The sequence below is a fragment of the Prunus persica genome, chromosome G8 (assembly GCF_000346465.2).
Source record: "Prunus persica cultivar Lovell chromosome G8, Prunus_persica_NCBIv2, whole genome shotgun sequence".
NCBI classification, from domain to species: Eukaryota; Viridiplantae; Streptophyta; class Magnoliopsida; order Rosales; family Rosaceae; genus Prunus; species Prunus persica.
In genome coordinates, this window is record NC_034016.1 from 2,066,879 (window position 1) to 2,090,562 (window position 23,684).

General features: G+C 37.2%; 3 protein-coding genes across 7 annotated transcripts; all 3 read right to left on the minus strand.

Moving 5' to 3' along the window:
* On the minus strand, nt 1,571-10,089 carry LOC18766327 (TMV resistance protein N). 5 transcript variants are annotated; one of them, XM_020553651.1, is made up of 9 exons: nt 9,684-10,089; nt 9,014-9,558; nt 7,783-8,872; nt 7,366-7,644; nt 5,181-7,232; nt 4,739-5,107; nt 3,614-3,681; nt 2,501-2,650; nt 1,571-1,922 (listed from the first exon to the last, which is right to left on the minus strand). In XM_020553651.1, the coding sequence occupies exons 2-5, from the start codon at nt 9,526-9,528 to the stop codon at nt 5,628-5,630; spliced, it is 3,489 nt and encodes a 1,162-aa protein (XP_020409240.1). In that variant the 5' UTR covers nt 9,529-9,558; nt 9,684-10,089; the 3' UTR covers nt 1,571-1,922; nt 2,501-2,650; nt 3,614-3,681; nt 4,739-5,107; nt 5,181-5,627. The 5 variants fall into 5 exon arrangements, with proteins under 5 accessions (XP_020409240.1, XP_020409243.1, XP_020409242.1 ...); XM_020553654.1 differs by having other exon boundaries at nt 8,101-8,872; nt 9,014-10,089; XM_020553653.1 differs by having other exon boundaries at nt 4,739-5,019; nt 9,014-10,089.
* On the minus strand, nt 1,750-5,014 carry LOC18768757 (nascent polypeptide-associated complex subunit beta). The gene is made up of 4 exons (XM_020570213.1): nt 4,778-5,014; nt 3,614-3,681; nt 2,577-2,650; nt 1,750-1,922 (listed from the first exon to the last, which is right to left on the minus strand). The coding sequence occupies exons 1-4, from the start codon at nt 5,012-5,014 to the stop codon at nt 1,750-1,752; spliced, it is 552 nt and encodes a 183-aa protein (XP_020425802.1).
* On the minus strand, nt 18,558-23,037 carry LOC18768244 (TMV resistance protein N). The gene is made up of 6 exons (XM_020569704.1): nt 22,821-23,037; nt 22,091-22,710; nt 20,839-21,958; nt 20,426-20,704; nt 19,259-20,305; nt 18,558-19,148 (listed from the first exon to the last, which is right to left on the minus strand). Exons 2-6 carry the CDS (start codon nt 22,684-22,686, stop codon nt 18,642-18,644), a joined length of 3,549 nt encoding a protein of 1,182 aa, XP_020425293.1. The 5' UTR covers nt 22,687-22,710; nt 22,821-23,037; the 3' UTR covers nt 18,558-18,641.

The window sequence follows — 23,684 nt, forward strand, 5'->3', positions numbered from 1 at the left end:
TAATTAATGCCTTAATTAAACCCAATCAGCTTATACCGTCGATCCTTCAACCAACAGCCAACATTTTTTCTGACTGTTTTCAATGCTAAAAATAGAGATCCAAAGGTCCAAAATCAAATCTAATTGTAAAAATATTTAAATCATTATTCTAAATCATATTCAACCCAAAAAACTCATCCCACTCAAAAATTATTGCAATTAAGAGAAATAGAATTATTGCCATATATTGTAAAAAGGCTTCTAGCTCAATTGTTATAATATATGTTATGTATCCTTAGGTTTTTTATTTTTTATTTTTTAATAACGGGGTTTCTCACTTAAATTTCTTTTGATTAAAAGGAAGAAAAAATTATTACAAAGAGACTTTTATAGGACGATCATACCACGACATCATGCTAATGTGATATAACCATCTACTGAAAGAGCACTTTTATATTGCAAAAAGAACTTCTAACTCAAGTGATTAATAGTAGTTACTCATGAAATCAAAGTGCTCCTTTTCTTTATATGTTCGGAAGCCTCGCTCGTAGGTTAGCTAAGTTTGCTTTTCTCTATTTTGGGCTGTATTGATTGAGGATCTTGATTTTATCTAACAGGGCCTCTTGAAGATTATATAGCTTGTGGGATCAACCTTCTTGCCGCCCTTGCTGTTATCAGTTTAATTCTTATTATTATTATTTTTTTTGGTCTGAAAATACTTCATTGAAAAGCCCGAAAAGGCAGAGGCAACAACTAACAGAACACAGGGGAGTTCCCCAGAGCAATACAAGTAAATCACAAGGAGGCCATCGATACCTCCCAGGAGAATGAACTGGAAAATCAACAAGTAAACTACCTTATAACAGAAAGCTAACTACTAGGGGGGCATGGCAAACCATCCTCAGCCAAAACCAGAACCAATGAGGGAGGAGGCTGTGAGGCCCAACGTAAAGATCGCACCCTAATTCTTATTATGATCCTATTACTTTCATTATTTCCTGTAAATAAGTACATATCACATTAACAAAAAAAGTAGATTCCTTCTCACCAATCGTGAGTGAGAAACATTATCCTTTCTGTACGTGTAAATATATAACTAGCATTGCACGTATGTATTATTAGGTTAAGAAAAGCTAATGTGCAACCTGGAATTCTATTGATCCAGCATGTTGAGGCCACTAACCTAAATCCAACTTTTTCTTGCAATAATCACTATTTTTTTGAATCTGATTAATATAATAATGTTTTGTGGACTAATATTTTCCTTAATTAATTGCTCTTAACCACCCCAAAACATTGCTGCTTCGATGGATAATTTTTTTTTTTTACTCGAGGCACAAAAATATGGATGTTCTAGAAATGATAAGTGGGCATGTTTAAGGGGTTTTACTTCTTAAGTTTAAGGGGTCAACTAGCTAGCTAGGAAAGTTCTTTTATCACATTGTTCAAGTTAAAAAGATTATCTGTAAATTAAGGAAAGAGTCTTGATTTCACACTATATATAATATTGGAAAGGAATTGCTCAGCTTGATGAGGAAAGTAGAGTGAAATAAAAGTACGTTTGTGGAAGGGTTTCGTTGCCACAACTCCAGAATCAGAAGGCTTGAAAGGGTTTCGTTACTTGATGTGTTTATAACAATCATCTAAAAACAGGAAAATAATCTTTAAACACAATAATCGATCAAGCATTAGGGAATAGTAAAACTAGATTTTAACCAAAAAGATAAAATGAACCAAGTATAAAATGACACAAAATCCCCTTGAAACTCTCTACGAAGCTTGCTTCTCCTCCGCAGCAGCTTCAAAGTTCTCACCAGCAACAAGCTCAGGGACCTCGTCATCATCATCCTCTTGTGGAGTGGTTCCACCAGCAGCACTAGCACCAGGCGCTTGCTTCTGGAACTGCTCTGCCAGTTTCATCAAATTGTCCAAGTTATCTGGCCCTGAAAATAATTAAAGGTGTCATGAGGAATTCTCCAAGTCCTCTTTAACTTGAGGACAAAAGCAAGAACAAAATATAAGGATCACATGCACACTTATCCAAGTGGCTGATAATATACTGGGAAGAATATCTTGCAACTCTACAACAGAGAAGATCATATGTCAAGTTCTAAACCAATATGACCAAAATCTAAAGAAGGCCAAATAAAAGGCTCAATGCGCAGCAGAAAATCTAGGCACAAACACATCTAAACATGTATATATGTGCGTTGCCTTACCAGATAATACAACACTGAAAAAAAAATTCCAATTCAAGGCACATATTGACAGCTAAACCTCGGAATAAAATCATTGCGTAAATACACTAAAGAAGAACACAACACCAATATTCTATCCATTTTATAAATTACTACTACATTTAAAATATGGAAGACACCAAAATGGTTAACAAGTTAAACAATCACTTCAAATTTAGAAGATAGATAACAAATAGTGGCATACTCTTTGTTTGAACTGAAATGTACAAGGAAAATCAAAATAATAATTTACAGGGATCAGAGTTCTGGCATGTTAGCTTCACCTCTGGGGTTCATGAACTGGATGACAACATCATCCGTAAATATGTTAACTTCCTTGATTGCAGGAATAGCGTTCACCCTCTATTCTCTTAATGGTGCTCTGAAGCCTTTTGTCATCTGTGGTAGTTGTCTTGTGAACAGTCTTCTCCTTTCTGAAGTTGGGAACAGAAATTAATAAACAAAATCACGTACAAACAAGATGAAGATCACACAACAAACATGTGCTAATTACAAACAATTGCAGGAATGTGCAAAACTTATGACTGAAAACTGGTCATAAAATGACTTCAAGGGCAGTCTAAGTCCAAATGACCATTCCCCGACAATGCTGTGTACATCAGAAATAGCATTTTCTCCGCAGCAGAGAGCACTAGATGGCTTATTTGAGGTAAACTCCAACAATTCTCAGTTTTAACTACTTGAATTACTTTCTTATTTTTTGCCTACTCAATTGTTTAACAATCCTATCTAAAGAGAAGAAGAACACACCATTAGATAATATCGAATACAGAAGAGCAGAAGAACCCATCACACTCTCCACCAGAGTAGGCTCTCTACTGGAAAAACAATTACACTAAGTCTATTGGAGACAACCTTTCTGTTATGGGCTCTTTAAGCTAGGGAATCATCTGGTTTAACGAGGAACTTTAGACTAGCTAATGCACCAAATGCAGCATACAATAAATGATTATTGTACTTAAGTTCGCAGTTCGCCACATAAAGATTGCATGTTATACAAATTAATATTAAAAAAACTGTCCCCCCTGGGAAGAGCAGTTAACTCTAAAAATTAAGGTATTTCTCATCTTAAAAAAAAAATTACAAGAATAAGATAAAATAAACATGGTAAAAAAACAAAAGACAACAATCCACTCAACATGCCATCAGGCTAACTGCTTCACATAATGAACTCAAATTGCAAATCAATAATTTGATGAAGTAAACCACTTGATCAGGTGCTCAATATAATGCATATCAGACATGAAACTGGCACGCATATAAATTATCAACTGCACATATATTTAACTCAAAACCAGTAAGGCTAAAACTTGAACTTCAGCCTCTGTGAATCAACTTGGTAGAGAAAACGAGTTTCAAGCTGAAATTTCACCCACCTCCTCATGCTACCCTTTCCACCAGTGTGAACTGCACCAGCCATCTTCATAAGTTTCTCCCAATTCATCTGCATAAAAAGTGGGTATTGTAAGATGAAGGGACGAGTTTCAATTGAAGTATATATTAAACAATTCAAGGGCCAAAACACTGCATCTCAAGTTACATTATTGTTATTCTGTGTATTAACTAATAAAACCTACAACATGACCCAGAAATTTGTTTTACGTCTCAATATTTTTAATTTTTTTTTTTCAAAACCAATTTTACAATATCTCAAATAAAGAACTAATCAAGTCTATTTTCTGCTATCTTGTTTCTTCAATCTCATACTATGCTTGATTTATATGTTCCATTGAGAATTAGAGTAGCAAATAAATCTTATTTCTAAACTGTATGCCTAAAACATATACATTTTTATTCTTGTATTGGCCATTAGCCTAGCTATATGAAGGCTTAGTCCATTTTCAGACAAAACTATTTCAAAAGATTATATTCTAAGAGCAATTTTTGTGCAACTTCATTGTTATGGGACCCATAGTTAAAGTAAATCTCAAATTTGGGGATAACCTGACCAACAAACTGTATACAATATGTGGACTTGAACCTACAGCAGAAACCATCTAAGCACAACAAGTTACTCCTCAGTTACCAAACATGTTGATTTACAGTGTGCATTTTCATGGCATACAGAAGCTTACTTGTCTGTTTTCAGTACATTATCCGGAGTTATCTGTTTATAGAATAGCACTAGGTGACTAGGTTCATTTCATTCTGAAAACAATAAAATCTGACAGAGCAGTTTAAATGGAGGAACAGAAAATTACAGCACATCCTGCAAACTATACAAACAAGATGTAACAAGAGAATTACTCTCCCTCCTCCTACCTAATACAAGAACTATGAACAGAGATAGAATGACGCAGTCAAATTTAGAACTTTGAGAATGCCACCAATTGCTTGTTTTTCCTCATCATTAATTAAACAACTTATTTACGAACAACTTAAGAAGATTCACAACCCAAAAATATCATAGTATATCCTGCATTTATGTATTTGCAAATGGAAAAGTTTTTTTTGGACAAGTACATAACCAAAATGTAATAAGAGAACAGCTCTCCTCCTACCTCATTGAATGATTGAACCAAGCACAAAATAATTTAGACTTTCTTGAATCTTTTGCTGATTGGTTCATCGTCGTCGTCAGAGCTATCACTTCCTGGTTCATTGTCATCAGAGCTACCAAATAAACAGTCAAGGCCCCACCCAATGCCAATGCCAATGCCAATGCCATCCCTTGAAGTTGATGATTTAGCAAAGCTTAGACGTTCGAGGTTTTTTATACCAAGCGGCAGCTCTCTCGTTGCACTTCCGTCTAAATAAAGTTCCTCTACAGACTCCATGTCCACTGGCAGTTTGTCAAGTTTGAGCAACCCCAGAGGATTTTAAGAGACTTCAGATTGCATATCACACTCGGTAGACCCAATTCAATAAGCCTAATTTAACAGAAAAAACTCTAAATTTAATTTAGAAGAATAAACCCTAAATTCAAAGGAAGAGGATGCTTACCGTTAACTGATATCAGAAAGAGAAACCCAGCGGAGAGAGATCTCAGTTCGATTTGTATGGAGAAAATAAACGACAGAGACAGAGACGGAGAGCGCGAATGAGAGAGAGCTGAGTTCCAGGGAGTTGGGCGAAAGTGGGAAAAGAGTAAAAGAGTGGGGATAAGAAGGTATTTATACGCGTTAGTTGGGCCAAAGTAAACTCTCCAGACTGCCTAGTGGTCTTGGGTTCAAAGGTTGGTACCACATCTCTACAAAACCCACAAAGCAAACTCTGCAGAGAGCAGTCCACTTAATTAATATACACACAGCTTCCTTCTCTGTTTCCAAAAATGATGATTGGCATTGTCTCAAGTATTGCCTCATGGTTGCTACTAATATCTTACCGTTTTCGCTGATTGAGAACTTGTGGTTGGTTCATTCTCATAAATTTGAAACTTTGTGAATAACACTAGTTTTCCTCATCAGAGCTACCACTTTCACTATCAATTGGGCCTGCCTCGTCATCGTATCCATACACTGCCGGCATCGGGATTTTCAGTATTCGGCTGAATTCTTCCAAATCTCTCTTGTACACCAAACGGGTTCCACATTTCTTTATAATCAAGCTTGTTTTCAGTTCTTTGTACGAAGATCCGATTGACCAATAATGCCCTTCAAATGATAACTGATGACTGTTTGAGGCATCCCTGAGATAGGGATCTTTAGGCAAATAGAAAACCAAAAGGTGTTGTGACCTAAGATCCCCGACTATAAAAGTATCTACATACGGTTTCCATGAACAGCGAATTTGGAAATAATTGTAGCTTGGATGTTTCAAATGTTCATAATCTTCGAAAACAACACAGAAAGCAATCCCAACCCAGTCACTACATGTTTGTGGTGGTAGGGGCGGCACCACAATTATTGAATCTCCCACACTTTGATTATCGAACCAATCTGGAATTTCACTTCCAGGCCATACAATAGGGTCATTAGGAGAGAGTGTGTGTACCTCAGCGGCCAATCTCATTATCATTGCAAATATTCTATTAATCCAGCCTTCTTCTTCAACCAATCTGAAGCAATTACGACAAGTAAATATAAAATCATACACGTTGGCTCCTTCGCTCAACTTTGATGGATCTGACAGCCTTTTTAAGGAGGTACAGTCGTCTACATGTACAAATAATGAGGATCTCTTTGGCGGAAGATCTGGCAATTGCTCAAGCCTTTTGCACCTCTGCAACCGAAGAGACTGAAGCTCAGAAAGGAATCTAATGCTTGAAGGAAGGCTAACGAATTTGTTTCCCCTAAGATCCAACTCTTTTAAAGAAGACAAGCAGCCGATATCATCTGGAATGGCTCCTTCACCAATATTACAAAAACTTAGATCTAAATCAGTCAAAGACCCTAAACGATTTAGAGAAGACAACACCAAACCCCAACGCTCAGGGTCAACGCCCCACCCACTGCCATCCCTTGAAGCAACTGATCCACTAAGGTTTAAAATTTTGAGATTTTTCATAACAACAAGCGGCTCTCTCATACCACTTCCATATAAATTAAGCTCCTCTAAAGACTCCATCTCCCCTGGGAGTTTGTCAACTTTTGAGCATCCGTTCCCATCGAGGGTTCTAAGAGACTTCAAATTGCATATCGCACTTGGTAGACCCAAGAGACTTTTGCAATAACTTATACATAGATAATCAAGACCAACCAGATGTTCAATTGATGAAGGTATTTGTTCGATAGCAGTCCTATCTAAATAAATGCTTTTCAAGTTCTGCATATGTTCCCCAAATTCTGGAATCTTTTTCACTTTTGAGCAGCCCCAAAAAGAAAAGTATTCAAGAGAATCCATTTCCAACGCACTTGGGAGACACTTAATACTTTTACATTCATCAAGTATTAAGACCTTCAGCTTTTTGTGAACTGCAATGGACGAGTGAACCTCGCTTAATTTCTTACAATCATTCAGATTCAATTCCTCAAGATTTGGAATGCGTGTGAAATCTGGGATACTGGTCAATTTATGAGAGAAACTAAGATCCATAGATTTCAAATTCGGAAAATCCTGGCAGTACATAAAAGTTGTAGAATTATAAGTTTCAAAAAACCTTGCAAGTTAAAACAAGGTACAATACAATCACACTCAATATAATTATAATTAAAAAAAATTACAAAATGCCCTATTTCAAGAATCTTACCTTTGCTCCATCCCAAAGCCGGACAAGTTTGCTATTCCACATTTCTAGTTTAGAAAGCAAATGTGGTTTGAAACCTGATGGGAGCGATTTGGAAGGATACCAACTCCACTGGATATGTCTTAAGGAATTTGGAAGAAATTTAGGGCCTGAAGAAAACACCACATAATCAAAGTGAAGGAGCCTTAACCCGTGCATCTCATTGAAGGCATCAGTACAATTCCAGCGCACTGTTTCTAATTTGGCCAGACATAGGACTATGGCTTCAATTGCTCCTGTTCCCTAATATATAATTAAGAAAAAGGAAAAAGTTAATTAATCTCATCTCATTAAAGTCTAATATCTCTAAATAACTTCTCATTCGAAAAATGGCATATATTTTGGTTCAAGTATATATAGTATCTCTAAATAACTTCTTACTGTATTGTTCATCAATACATGAGAAATGTCACTAGGATGCCACAGAAGACTGCGTTTACCAGGCTCGGGAGACTCTTCATGAACAATTCTCCATGCCATTTCTTGTATCAAATCATGCATTTCAACAAAGTTGCTACGAAAGTGTTTGTCAATAGTTAAGAGAGATTTCTCAATAAGAATATCTATCTCAATATGACTGGAAATGTCAAGGGTACAATCTAGTATTTCAATTACTTGCTCTTTATCCCTCCCTCTATGGAGACACGCAACATGCAGAAAAATTTTCTTCTCCATCTCTTTTAGTCCATAATAACTTACTTTGAGTGAATCAAAAATATCTGGATCAGGAATTTTGTTTAGATTATACAACGCACTCTTCCACGCATCTTGATCTCTCCCATACAAAGCACGCCCCAAAATTTTAAGAGCTAATGGAAGGCCATTGGCATAATATAGGAAATGCTGAGACAGTTCTTGAAATCCTTCCTCAGGCTGATCTTTCTGAAAGGCATGTCGACTAAAGAGCTCAAGAGCTTCTTCATTCTTTAAGACCTTGACCTTAAAGGTGGTTGTACCATGCTGAACAAGTAGACGTTTATCTCTAGTTGTGATGATAATTCTACTCCCCACACCAAACAAAATTTTATCTCTAGCCAGTACTTCTAGTTGGTGTAATTTATCCACATCATCAAGTACAAGAAGAACCTTTTTATTCCTTAAAACTTTATTAATGAAAACGGTTCCCTCCCTTTCATCCCAAATATGATTTCCGTTCAAAAGTGGGGAAAGAAGTTGTCTTTGTAGATCAGAAAGCTCCTTCTTTCTCACATTATATAGAAAACAGCAATGCTCGAAATGATGGGAAATTTTCTCATAAACTAGGTTAGCAAGGGTTGTTTTGCCTACCCCCGCCATTCCCCATATCCCTATAAAGCGGACATCATTTTCTTCGGGAGCTAAATACAAGCGTAGTTGATCAAGTGCAGAATCAATTCCGACTAACTTCTCTTGAGAATCTAACAACGTGAATGTAGGATTCACTTTCTTCCACACACGTTTGACAATGTCATCGACAAGCTCTGCTTCTGACCTACAAAGTATTAAAAATAACCATTAATCCATAAATATAACATCCAAGGTTGTTTGTTGTATTAAAGGAAGAATTGAAATGTAACATCCAAGTAGGGCTCTTGTTAAGACACACACAAGTTGTTCATGAATGCAGACTTACTTATAAGTTTTTGAATCTAAGCCAGTCAGATTGGCAACTTTTGTTAAAGCGTCTCTCCACCGATTCAGCTTCTCTGCATCTCCACTAAACCTTTCTTCATGCTTAGTGAAAGCTTCCGCAAAACTCTCCCTTTGGTGTCGCACATCGGAAGGATCCACGTCATAAAGGATTGGCAGAATTCTCTTGGTGTCTTCCATGCATTCAAGAATCTTTGAGAGTTCATCCAAGCACCAAGTGGAAGAAGCGTAATTTGGGGAGAGAACAATGATGGCAAGATATGATTCTTCGATCTCGGTCAACAGCTCCAGAGAAATAGTTGCTCCTACTTCAAGTTCTCGATCGTCCTTGAAAGTTCCCATTGCTTGCCAGTACGCCAGTGCACGGTCTAAATGAGAGATAAAACCCCTGCGAGTGTCTTCGCCCCTGAAACTCAGAAAAACATCATGCTTCCATCGAGGAGGAGCCAATTCAGCTGAAGTACGAGATGTAGAAGCTCTTTGGGTGCTCAAGGCCATGGAAGAAAAACAGTTGCTGGAAATCTGGTTCTGCAAACACTCAGTAAATACGTAAAGAGAAAATGATCTATGAAAAAAAAAATGGCAGCTTTAATTTTTCTGTTGGTAATTGAAAACGTATTAAGCAGAAGAGAAGAAGGGCAGAAAACAAATACCCAGCAATGAAAGGGAAACACACCAACTCGAACAATAGCTCAGCAGAACAACAAATTAACAAATCACAAAGCCAGAGAATTGGCCAGAAAACAACCACAAGAACCAATCCAACCAAAAACCCACCCAAAAAAACCGAGAGAGATAGTGAACACGCTTTCTACTTTTTTCTGTATGTGGTAGAATGCACAAGGTTGCTCTGAAAATGTTCTTTTACTCGCTGCCTATAGGAAGTAATTATCCCAACACATTGAAACTAACAAGTTAATCCAAGTCATAAGTAATTACCATTCACTCAGAAAATATACCATGTCGTGGTGACCAAATTGGAAACATTGTCAGAGGGTGAACGATTTCTTTTTTGACCCAAGAAAAGTAAGGATGTGTACCAAACTCCATACTTTGGTAGGTAGTTAGTACCCATATTATACGTGAATAATAGATTTGAAAAACATTATAAATGTTGTAAAAGTTTGAAGGTGGAGCCCACAGAGGAAGTTTCCTTGCATCTTCCAGGAACTTTCCTTCCCTGTATTTTGCCTAAACATTAGCCTATAAATAGGCATACCAATTGTAAAGGGGAGTGTGACCAACGGAGAAAAGAAGAAAGGAAAAAGAGAAGAGGAAAGAAGAGGAAAGAGAGGAGGAAAGAGAGAAGAGGAAAGTGAGAGAAAATTCAGTGAGCCTCACATATTGTAAACTCTAAAGTTGTAGCCCTGTTATTTTACATAGTGAAAAGTTACTACTGCTGCTCTCCGGGGACGTAGGCATAGCCGAACCTCGTTAAACACTGTGTCTCATCTACTTTACGTGCAGCTCAATATTCGCACATATTCCAGGTTATTTTTATAACACGTTATCAGCACGAGAAGCTCTCAGGTATAATTTTTGTACTGCACTATTATCTATACTACTAACCACTAACAAAAATGGACCCTTGGTAATACTAAACATATTATCAGTGGGAGACCGTTACTAATACTAACATTTTTCTTATTTTATTCGGTGGTGGTTTTACCCCATATTTATTTTATTTACTGTATGGTGTAGGTTTATTACCCATACATGCACCTTTACTTTATCGCAAATTTACTTTACCGCACATTTATTTTATTTACTGTATGGTGTAGGTTTATTACCCATACAACAATATTTATTTAAAAGGGTGGTGCGGGTTTATCGTCCACGCCTTTGCTTTTATTTAAATGTATGGAGCAGAATTAGTGCCCATACAAGCACGTTTACTTTACCGCACATTTATTTTATTTACTGTATGGTGTAGGTTTATTACCCATACAACAGTATTTATTTAAAAGGGTGGTGCGGGTTTATCGTCCACGCCTTTGCTTTTATTTAAATGTATGGAGCAGAATTAGTGCACATACAAGCACGTTTACTTTACCGCACATTTAATTTTATTTACGGTATGGTGCGGGATTAACGTCCATACAGCAAGCTATTTAATTTATTTAAGGTATGGTGCGGGATTAACGTCCATACAGCAAGCAATTTAATTTATGAATTTATTTTACCGCACATTTACATTTATTTAAAAGTATGGTGTGGGTTTATCGTCCATACCAGTAATTTATTTATCAGCAATTTATTTTATGGATTAATTGTGCTGTATGATGAGTTTTTACAGTATGCAGATCAGGACCAGAAGTTCCTTGATCCTCATCATACAATTACATCAGGACTTGAAGATCCTTGATGATGATGAGGGCTGGCAGTCTCTCCGGTACTGTATTTGTAAACATGTAATCGGACTTAAGGGTCCTTGATCCCTGACATGTAAATAAGGACCTAGAGTTCCTTAATGATGTAACAGTACCGTATTGGTTCATAGTGCCGTACACATTGATGATAACTGTACTGGCAGATGAATAGATACGTATTCATGACTTGATGAATAGTACTATTCACATGAATAGTGACGTATGCATAAATATGAACCATTTTGGGTAAACCGTCACTATATACAAAAGGGAACCTGCAGTTTCATGGTGCCGTACACATTGATGATAACTGTACTGGCAGATGAATAGATACGTATTCATGACTTGATGAATAGTACTATTCACATAAATAGTGACGTATGCATAAATATGAACCATTTTGGGTAAACCGTCACTATATACAAAAGGGAACCTGCAGTTCCTTAAACTCATGGATGAACAATTAAATGAGATGCCAGAAGTTCCTCAAAATATGGACAATTATGTAAGGGCTTGAAGTCCCGAAATATGTACAGAAAATTGTAAAAATGTCCATACCATGAGAATATGTGGCTTTGGCCTGAAGTTCAAAATTTAACAGTGTTGAGAACCTGAAGTTCCAACAATTAAATGGACAACCCTTGAGGTATTATTGCAAATTGTGGTATGCCACATATTTCTTTGGCATAAGAAAATGATGAATTTAAAGTTCGATTTTGTTATAATCGACACCTCAAGGAAGAAATATATTTTGTGAATTCTGGTTGTTAAGAATACACCGCGAAATGGATAATATCAATATAAACCTCAAATAATGAATTGAGGCTCCCCACATATTTTGTTATATCTGGGCCGAAAGCCCATGGATCCAAATATATGAGAGATCCTAAACTTGAAGTTGTGGGTATATAGTAGTTAATGCTCTTCACTACTATGTTGCGATATTATCATGGCTTTTACTCAATTCACATTTCATGTCCATTTGAAAAGGGCAAATAAATTCTGAGTTTGTGCCCAGGCCAAAAGTTCTGGGCTACCATGCAATTTGGGAGAGACAATGTGGTTATTTGAACCTATAAGGCACAAGGTTCCAAACCGTCATTTTGAAAAGACACAGGTGCAAGTTTAAGAATGTGCGCAATTATTATTACAGGAACATACAACAGATAGATTTTTTCCACCTGCAATGAAGGTGCAGGCCCTGTAAAATCTATAAAAATTACATTATGTTCTGGAAGCCTCTGAAGGAAGATGACGGCGCCTCTTAAGCTTAGCCATGAGCTTCTCGTGGTCTCCCAAAATTCTTTCATTGGAGACCTGCAGCATGTCTAGCCTTCTCAGTGTATCAACAGAGTACGAACTCACCAGTTTCAACAAGGAATTATTCTCTCCTTTAAGTTTCTCAACCTCCTGTTGAGACTCATGAAGCATTCTTTGAAGAGACGAATTTTCAGTTGTCAGCCTCTCAACCTCGTTTGCTCTAGCACGCAAACGATCAGCCATGTTAGAAACAGAAGCAGCACTCTGAATGCTAAAAGCCATTGAGTCATCAATAGCCTCTTCCTTAGACCTCCCTGTTAACAGCATTTCATCCATCGGAGTAATGAAATTCCTAGCTACTATGACAGCAGTAGCATCATTCGTCATCACAGAATCATTAACTGTGAGATGACGATTTTGGGATACAAAGGATGGACGCCAAACTTGGGCATCACTGGTTGTTATGGGAGCATCATTTAAATTGAAATAATTTGGGCAGGAAGAAGAGGAAGCCATTTTTAAGAAAGGTTTCGAAGAAAGTCTTAGAAAACTAAAGGTTCGAAAAATGAAGGAAGTTGAGTTGAAACGCAGTTTGCAAAGGCAATATCTATAGACGAAAATGTGGCAACTTTTCAGGATTCCAATATCTTCTCGAATCCCCATATTATCTTTTTCTTTCCCAGAGTCCAAAAACTTCACGTGGCCTCTAATAATGTCTGTCGGCACTTTCGGCGTTTTCAAGTATTATTTTCAAAGCCGATCTTGCTTTACGGATTTCACGGAGCTACTTTTTCAAAAGCATCCCGAAAATCTCGCAATTTTCCTATGGTTAATTTGAAATTCACCGGTTCTACCTATTCATTTTATTTGTGTATAAATGTGTTACTAACGAAATTTTCTTTGCAGAAGACATCTAGTTTACTCCATACCTAGTGATGCGATATCTACTTGTTTTTCTTATCAGTAAGCACTTAATATGCCTGAGAAGCAAGACTATCTCTGATCATCCATTCAGGAAGCAAGACTATCCCTGATCATGTTTCTGCAAGATCAGGGAATTGTGATGGCGACCTTATGCTCTAATCTCCTGAGCTCCTTCTAGACTAGGAGAATTGAGAGCTTGTTTTCTACTCCCATCAGCTTCCTTCCCTGATTGCTTACCTTACCTTGCAATCAATATCACAATTTTTGTATCTTTTCTTTCTTTTTATAACTCTCTGTTCATAAGGGATTTTATTTCTTTAGAATGAACATCCGAAGAAAGAATCCATGCAGTGATCCTAACTCTGAGGGTTATTTGTTTTTGACAGAAAGAAGAATTGTGACTTTTGCTTTTGCAGGATATAACTAGATCATCAAGCACTACGTTTACTGGGCCGATACAAGCTTGAATGATACTTGAGAAAAGTTTCTCCCACCTAAGGATGTAAGCAATACTTGTGTTATTTTATGCTTATGTACCTATTTGATATTTTATCTTGAAAGGTAACCAAATGAGGAGATAAGTCCGTTCTAAAAGAATGGCTTGTATGTATCCATGAATTATTAATGCAAATTTTACAGATTGCAAGTTGGATACATTGATAATACACTGCACAGATTAAAGTCCCATAAGAACAGAATATGGGTATAGCAGTGATCAATACGATGCACGCCTGTTGCGTAGCAAATGATGTGGATTGAAGTCCCAAATGGACAATCCTTTGACATGTCAATATTGATATTATGCACGCCTAATGCGTAGCAAATTATATGGGTTAAAGTCCCAGAAATTAATTGACATGTATGTATTAATCTGTGGCATGCCTGCAGCATGACAGATATATGGGTTTTAAATGTTCCAACTCCCTAAATGGAGATTATCCACGCCCTACTACTAAATAACGCTCCAATGGAGGTTATAATCCACATTCTCACATAATAAAAGCCCCATTAAGTGGCTTGGGTACCCAAAGGCAAATAAATGCTTATAATTAATGCATGCGCATGCACATGAGAATGGTGGGATCATGAATTGATGAATGACAATTTTTGGTTTTGGAGTAGCTACTCAAATTATCAATGGGCTGTATTGATTGGAACCACGTTCAATTATTAAATGTCGACAATATCATTGGCCAAAATGGAAAGAGGTAATTCCATTATAGATGAGAATGAACGTGAAGGAAAAACCCACAGTACGAACCCCAAAAGATGTTAATATTGAAATTTATACTTGGGTGTTCGGAATAAAAGGGAATATACCTACTTTGTATGACACAATGTTTCTGGCAGAAACAATGAATGTTGGGTCTTTTCCATATTTACAGATTCAATTGTGCCCCCCCCCCTTTACTGCACAATTACGGAGACCAACATATTATCTTTAAGGGTTATTAAATGCACAGAGCATATCACCTGAAGTGATTCCCTAAAGATGTATAAATAGCTGGGTTAAAGCTATAAAATGTGTCATAAAGTTTAATCCCCTTTTAAACAAAATCCGTTGAGAGGATTGACATTGCATAAAACAAGTCCCTAAAGGACATGTGCTTGAAGCACAAAATTTGTACTCAATATTAATATGCATAAATTACCTCAGTGAGTACATTGATTATAATGTGTTTGCAACACATTAAAGCTTCTGCAGAAGTCACGAAATATTTGTCTCGACTTAAAGATCGAGCATTATGCCAACGAGATTCTTGCTTATACTAAGAAAGTATTGAAGCATTTTTATAAGGATTATCCGTTGGACACTTTAAAGATTTTCCGGAAGTATAATGGACCGTACATCGTATTTTCCAGATAGAGCTCAACTCCATCACCATCATTTTGGGATGATGTGAGGCATATTTGATGCAATCTCAGCATAACACCATACACGGGCATATTTTTGAGTGAACTTACAAATAGCCCAAGTGTTATTAGATATGCAGACTCTGGAAATTTCTATGGTCGCATACTGGAAAAGTTAGTCATAAATTTTTCAGGGGGAGATATTCACAAAGTGGAGCGTGGTTTTAATAAAGACCTCCATACACTGTACTCTTTTTCCTTCATCCAGGTTTTTATCCCACTGGGTTTTTCCTGGTAAGGTTTTAACGAGGCAGTGTCGCTCAAGATTGACTCACAGCAGCAGTGTAGCTCAAGATTGACTCACAGCAGCAGTGTCGCTCAAGATTGACTCACAGCAGCAGTGTCGCTCAAGATTGACTCACAGCAGCAGTGTCGCTCAAGATTGACTCACAGCAGCAGTGTAGCTCAAGATTGACTCACAGCAACAGTGTCAACTATGATATTCAGAAAGATGATCAACAGAATGGCTTAAAGATATTTTGCCAAGCATCAGGGGGAGCGTGCTGTCAAGAAAGACCTTTACACATTGTACTCTTTTTCCTTCGTCCAGGTTTTTATCCCACTGGGTTTTTCCTGGCAAGGTTTTAACGAGGCAATGTCGCACGCGTGTCAATATACATAGAATTTTATGTTACACATGATTATGTACTCTTTTTCCTTTTGACCAGTTTTTATCCTACTGGGTTTTTACTGGCAAGGTTTTTAACGAGGCATATTCCATATCATTTGTGGTCTCCAAGGGGGAGTGTTGTAAAAGTTTGAAGGTGGAGCCCACAGAGGAAGTTTCCTTGCATCTTCCAGGAACTTTCCTTCCCTGTATTTTGCCTAAACATTAGCCTATAAATAGGCATACCAATTGTAAAGGGGAGTGTGACCAACGGAGAAAAGAAGAAAGGAAAAAGAGAAGAGGAAAGAAGAGGAGGAAAGAGAGAAGAGGAAAGTGAGAGAAAATTCAGTGAGCCTCACATATTGTAAACTCTAAAGTTGTAGCCCTGTTATTTTACATAGTGAAAAGTTACTACTGCTGCTCTCCGGGGACGTAGGCATAGCCGAACCTCGTTAAACACTGTATCTCATCTACTTTACGTGCAGCTCAATATTCGCACATATTCCAGGTTATTTTTATAACAATAAAAGATTTATTTGGATGAAGTGATTTTTAACTCTTAAAATTCAGATGATATTATAAAGTTAAATTGTTTGTTTCGATTATTACAATTCATGTATCCTAATTCTCTAATCATCATCATAGCAAACCAAAGTAAATTCTCTAGACTGGCCTTGTACCTGCCCTTGTGGTTAAGTGCGCTTGCACTAACTCCCAGTGGTCTTGGGTTCCAGGGTTCCAAGGTTGGGACCACATTCCCTACAAAACCCAAAAAGTAAACTCTCCAGAGAGAAAAAATTATATTATGTGGTGGTGCCAAAACAATTTCCACTGAAAACAGAGCCAAAATACAGGGCTGGAAATTGAAGAAGAAACGAAGAAATATCCCAAGAAAGAGTGAACACGTCCGATAACCATAAAAGTCAAGGAAAAAAAAGAAGGGAAGGAAAAACGTGAAATATACTGCCAAAGTGATGACCAAGACCAACAAAGTGAAATGACCTGCCCTTGTGGTTAAGTGCGCTTGCACTAACTCCTAGTGGTCCTGGGTTCTAGGGTTCCAAGGTTGGGACCACATTCCCTACAAAACCCAAAAAGTAAACTCTCCAGAGAGAAAAAATTATATTATGTGGTGGTACCAAAACAATTTCCACTGAAAACAGAGCCAAAACACAGGGCTGGAAATTGAAGAAGAAACAAAGAAATATCCCAAGAAAGAGTGAACACGTCCAATAACCATAAAAGTCAAGGAAAAAAAAGAAAGGAAGGAAAAACGTGAAATATACTGCCAAAGTGATGACCAAGACCAACAAAGTGAAATGACCTGCCCTTGTGGTTAAGTGCGCTTGCACTAACTCCTAGTGGTCCTGGGTTCTAGGGTTCCAAGGTTGGGACCACATTCCCTACAAAACCCAAAAAGTAAACTCTCCAGAGAGAAAAAATTATATTATGTGGTGGTGCCAAAACAATTTCCACTGAAAACAGAGCCAAAATACAGGGCTGGAAATTGAAGAAGAAACGAAGAAATATCCCAAGAAAGAGTGAACACGTCCGATAACCATAAAAGTCAAGGAAAAAAAAGAAAGGAAGGAAAAACGTGAAATATACTGCCAAAGTGATGACCAAGACCAACAAAGTGAAATGACCTGCCCTTGTGGTTAAGTGCGCTTGCACTAACTCCTAGTGGTCCTGGGTTCTAGGGTTCCAAGGTTGGGACCACATTCCCTACAAAACCCAAAAAGTAAACTCTCCAGAGAGAAAAAATTATATTATGTGGTGGTACCAAAACAATTTCCACTGAAAACAGAGCCAAAACACAGGGCTGGAAATTGAAGAAGAAACAAAGAAATATCCCAAGAAAGAGTGAACACGTCCAATAACCATAAAAGTCAAGGAAAAAAAAGAAAGGAAGGAAAAACGTGAAATATACTGCCAAAGTGATGACCAAGACCAACAAAGTGAAATGAAATTTCAAGGCAAAAGTGATCTGGTCCAAGCAAGTTCCCAACTTTGGTTTTATTTTTCTAGAGAGGAAGATATTTACATGACATCTTGAAGCAGTCCACTTTAATTGTGTCCCCGATATGGTCCAAACAAGTTCCTTCTCTGTTTCCAGAAATGATAATTCACTAGTTTTATTTTATTTTATTTTTCATATAAGCTGTTTTCTTATTTTGTTGGTGTTTTATATATATATATACCTACTTACCTTCCAAGTAATAGTTTTTTATTTTATTTTATTATTTTTTATATATATAACTGCCTAGTGGTTTGGGTTCGAAGGGTTGTACCACATTCTCTACAAAACCCAAAAAGCAAACGCTCCAGAGAGCAGTCCACTTTAATTATTTCCCCTAATAGACTGACAACTTCCTTCTCTATTTCCAAAAATGATGATTGGCATTGTCTCAAGTATTGCCTCATGATTGCTACTAATATCTTACTGTTTTCGCTGATTGAGAACTTGTGCTTGGTTCATTCTCATAAATTTGAAACTTTGTGAATAACACTAGTTTTCCTCATTAGAGCTACCACTATCAATTATCAATTGGGCCTGCCTCGTCATCGTATCCATATACTGCTGGCATCGGGATTTTCAGTATTCGGCTGAATTCTTCCAAATCTCTCTTGTACACCAAACGGGCTCCACATTTCTTTATAATCGAGCTTGTTTTCAGTTTTTTGCCCAAATATTCCTTTGACAAATAAAACCCTTCAAATGATAATTGATAACTGCTTGAGGCATTTCTGAGACGGCGATAATTGCGAGGCAAATAGAAAACCAAAAGGTGTTGTGACCTAAGATCCCCGACTGCAAAATTAACTACATACCGTTCCCATGGACAGAGAATTTCGAACAAAATGTAGCCTAGACGTTTCAAATGTTCAGAATCTTCAAAAACAACACATAAAGCAATCCCAACCCAGTCACTACATGTTTGTGGTGGTAGGGGCAGCTCCACAATTATTGAATCTCCCACACTTTGATTATGGAACCAATCTGGAATTTCACTTCTAGGCCATATAATACAGTCATCAGGTACCTGTACCAAAAGAATTACAATTATATTTACTTACTATAGAGAAAGAAAACCACGAATATATATATATATATAATATATTCATTAATCAGCGAGAGAGAGTGTGTGTTTACCTCAGCGGAGAATCTCATTATCATTGCAAATATTCTATTATTAATCCAGCCTTCTTCTTCAACCAATCTGAAGCAATTAAAACAACTAAACCTAAAATCGTACACATTGGCTCCTTCGCTCAACTTTGATGGATCTGACAACCTTTTTAAGGAAGTACAGTCATTCACATCCACGAATACGTATTTACTTGACGGAAGATCTGGCAATTGCTCAAGCCTTTTGCACCTCCACAATCGAAGAGACCGAAGCTCAGAAAGGAATCTAATGCTTGAAGGAAGGCTAACGAAATTGTTTCCACTAAGATCCAACTCTTCTAAAGAAGACAAGCAGCCGATATCATATGGAATGGCTCCTTCACCAATATTACAATCAATCAGAAATAATCTCGTCAAAGACCCTAAACGATTTAGAGAAGACAACACCAAACCCCAACGCTCAGGGTTAGGATTTAGAGAAGCAACTGATCCACTAAGGTGTAAAATTTTGAGATTTTTCATAGCAACAAGCGGCCCTCTCATACCACTTCCACTTAATGCAAGCCACTCTAAACACTCCATCTCCCCTGGGAGTTTGTCAACTTTTGAGCATCCGTTCCCAATGAGTTGTCTAAGAGACTTCAAATTGCATATCGCATTCGGTAGACTCAAGAGACTTTCGCAATAATTTATAAATAGAGAAACAAGGCCAACCAAACGTTCAATTGATGAAGGTATTTGCTCGATAGCAGTCTCACATAGATAAATCTCTTTCAAGTTCTGCATATGTTCCCCAAATTCTGGAATCTTTTTCAGTTTTGAGCAACCCCAAAGAGAAAAGTGTTCAAGAGAATCCATTTCCAACTCACTTGGGAGACTCTTGATACTTTCACATTCAGTAAGTCTTAAAACCTTCAGCTTTTTGTGAACTGCAATAGATGAGTGAACCTTGCCTAACTTCTTACAACCTTCCAGATTCAATTCCTCAAGATTTGGCATGCGTGTGAAATCTGGGATACTGGTCAATTTATCAGAGTAACTAAGATCCATATATTTCAATTTCGGAAAATCCTGGCAGTACATAAACGTTGTAGAATTATAAGTTTCAAAAAAACCTTGCAAGTTAAAACAAGGTACAATATAATTATAATTAAAAAAAAATTACAAAATGCCGTATTTCAAGAATCTTACCTTTGCTCCATCCCAAAGCCGGACAAGTTTGCTACCCCTCATTTCTAGTTTAGAAAGTACATGTGGTTCAAACCTTGATGGGAGCGATTTGGAAGGATACCAACTCCACTGGATAATTCTTAAGGAATTTGGAAGAATTTTAGGGCCTGAAGAAAACACCACATTATCAAAGTGAAGGAGCCTTAACCCGTGCATCTCATTGAAGGCTTCAGTACAATTCCAGCGCACTGCTTCTAATTTGGGCAGACGTAGGACTATGGCTTCAATTGCTCTCGTTCCCTAATATATATAATTAAGAAAAAGAAAAAAGTTAATTCATCTCATCTCATTAAAGATCTCTAAATAACTTCTCATTTGAAAAATGGCATATATTTTGGTCCAAGTATATATAGTATTTCTAAATAACTTCTTACCGAATTGTTCGTGAATACATGAGAAATGTCATTGCGAAGCCACAAACGGCTGCGTTGACAAGGATCTCCTTGAGACTCTAGATGAACAATTTCCCATGCCATTTCTTGTATCAAATCATGCATCTGAACACTTTTATGATCGTGGAATTTCTCAATAATTAAGAGAGATTTCTCAATGAGAATATCTATCCTAATACGACTTGAAATATTATAGATACTGTCCAGTATTTCAATTACTTGCTCTTCATCCTTCCCTGTATGGAAACATGCAACATCGAGAAAAATTTTCTTGTCTATCTCTTCTTGTCCGTCATAACTTACTCTGAGTGAGTGAAAAATTGTTGGATTACGAATTTTCCGTAGATTATCAAACGCACTTTTCCATTTATCTTGATCTCTCCCATACAAAAAAGATCCCAATGTTGTCAGAGCTAATGGAAGACCTTTGGCATAATGTACGAAACACCTAGAGAGTTCCAGAAAACCTTCTTCAGGCTGATTTTTCTTAAAGGCATTTTGACTAAAGAGCTCAAGAGCTTCATCATCCTTTAATACCTCGACCTTATATCGTATCGCTATACCATGCTCAACTAGTAGACGCTCATCCCTAGTTGTGATGATAATTCTACTCCCCACACCAAACCAATCTTTCTTTCCAGCCAGTGTTTTAAGTTGGTTTAATTGATGCACGTCATCAAGGATGAGAAGAACCTTTTTATTGCATAAATGTTTCTTAGTGAAAAAGGTTCCGGCTCCTTCATCCCAAACACATTGGGCAACATTTTCTTTCAAGATTGGGGAAAGAATCTGTCTTTGTAGATTAACTAGATCACCTTGTTTTCCAGAAACCTCTCTCACATTAGATAGAAACCAGCTAAGTTCAAAATGATGGGAAATTCTCTGGGAAACTAGCTTAGCAAGGGTTGTTTTGCCTACCCCACCCATCCCCCATATCCCTATAAAGCGAACATCATTATCTTTGGGAGCTAAATGCAAATGTAGTTGCTCAAGTGCAGAATCAATTCCGACTAACTTGTCTAGAGAACCTGACAACATGAACGTTGGATGCACTTTCCTAAACACACAGTTGACAATGCGTTTAATAAGCTCTGCTTCCGACCTACAAGGAAAAAAATTAAAATAACCATTAATTCATAAATATAATATCCAAGGTTGTTGATTAAGGCAAGAACTGAAACGTAACATCCAAGTAGAGCTCTTGTTAAGAAATAAGCAATCCATGCATGCTTACGGATAATTCTTTGAATCCCACCCAGAGATATTGGCTATTTTTGTTAAAGCAGCTCTCCACCGTTTCACCATCTCTGCATCTCCACTAAACTCTTCATGCTTTGAATCCCACCCGAAGAGATTGGCTACTTTTCTTAAAGTAGCTCTCCACCAATTCACCACCCTAAACTTTTCTTCATGCTTAGTGAAGGCTTCCGCAAAACTCCCCCTTTGATTTCGTACATCGGAAGGATCCACGTGATAAAAGATTGGTAGAATTCTCTTGGTGTCTTGCATGCATTCAAGAATCTTGGAAAGTTCATCCAAGCACCAGGTGGAAGAAGCGTAATTTGGGGAGAGAACAATGATGGCAAGATGTGATTGTTCGATTGCGATCAACAACTCCGGAGAAATAGTTTCTCCTATTTCAAGGTCTCGGTCGTCCTTGAAAGTTTTAATTGCTTGCCAGTACTGCAGTTCATGGTATAAATGGGATAGAAAACCGCTGCGAGTGTCTTCACCCCTGAAACTCAAAAAGACATCATGCTTCCAATGGGGAGGAGGAGCCCATTCAGCTGAAGTACGAGATGTAGAGGCTCTTTGGGTGCTCAAGGCCATGGGAAAAATACAGTTCCTGGAAATCTGGTTCGGCAATCACTCAGGAAATACATAAAATGAAAATGGTAGCTTTAATTTTTCATTTGGGTAATTGAAAACGTATTAAGCAAAAGAGAAGGGAAGAGAGCAAATACCCAGCAAAACAAACTAGAGATTAATGAAATGGAAACGCAGCAACTCGGACAACAGCTCAGCGGAACAACACCACAATCACGTGCCAGAGAATTGGTTGGTCTTCTTTCTGACGTCAAATTGACGTATCTTTCTTTTTATGATTAGAAAATACATTTTTTATAACTCTAATTCAAGGAAATGTACTACAAAAGTGAAATGACAAATGTTTACCACCAAAAAAGTGAAAGGAAATTTCTTTTCTCAACAAAGTGATCGGGTGCCAAGTGCTTATAAATTTCCAAGCAAGTTCCCAACTTTTTTTTATGAGAAAATCCAGTTTTTTGTTTTGCTTTTTCCAGTTTTGATATGACAAGCATTGATATGACAATAATGAAATGAACTTTTGATCCAATTAATCTTTCTTTTGAAAATAAAAATAAAAATCAAAGCCGATCGTCAATGCTAATTAAGAATGGTGCTTAACAAGCATCTCTCCTTTCTAATAGAAATCAAAGTAATCCAAGTTAATTCAGAAAGTTCAGATGAAAGACAGGGGGCTGTAGAAACCAAATAATGGGGGAGGGAGAGAGAGAGAGAGAAAAGAGGTAAATGCACAAGGTAAAAATGATCCCCTGGAACTAAAGTGATTGTGTTCTGTTTTTTTTCTTTCTTAAGCTTACTGATGACGAGGGAAAAGTGATCTGGTCCAAGCAAGTTCCCAACTTTGGTTTTATTTTTCTAGAGGAAAATATTTACATGACATCTTGAAGCAGTCCACTTTAATTGTTTCCCTTGATATACAGACAGCTTCCTTCTCTGTTTCCAGAAATGATAATTCACTAATTTTATTTTATTTTGTTTTTCATATAAGCTGTTTTCTTATT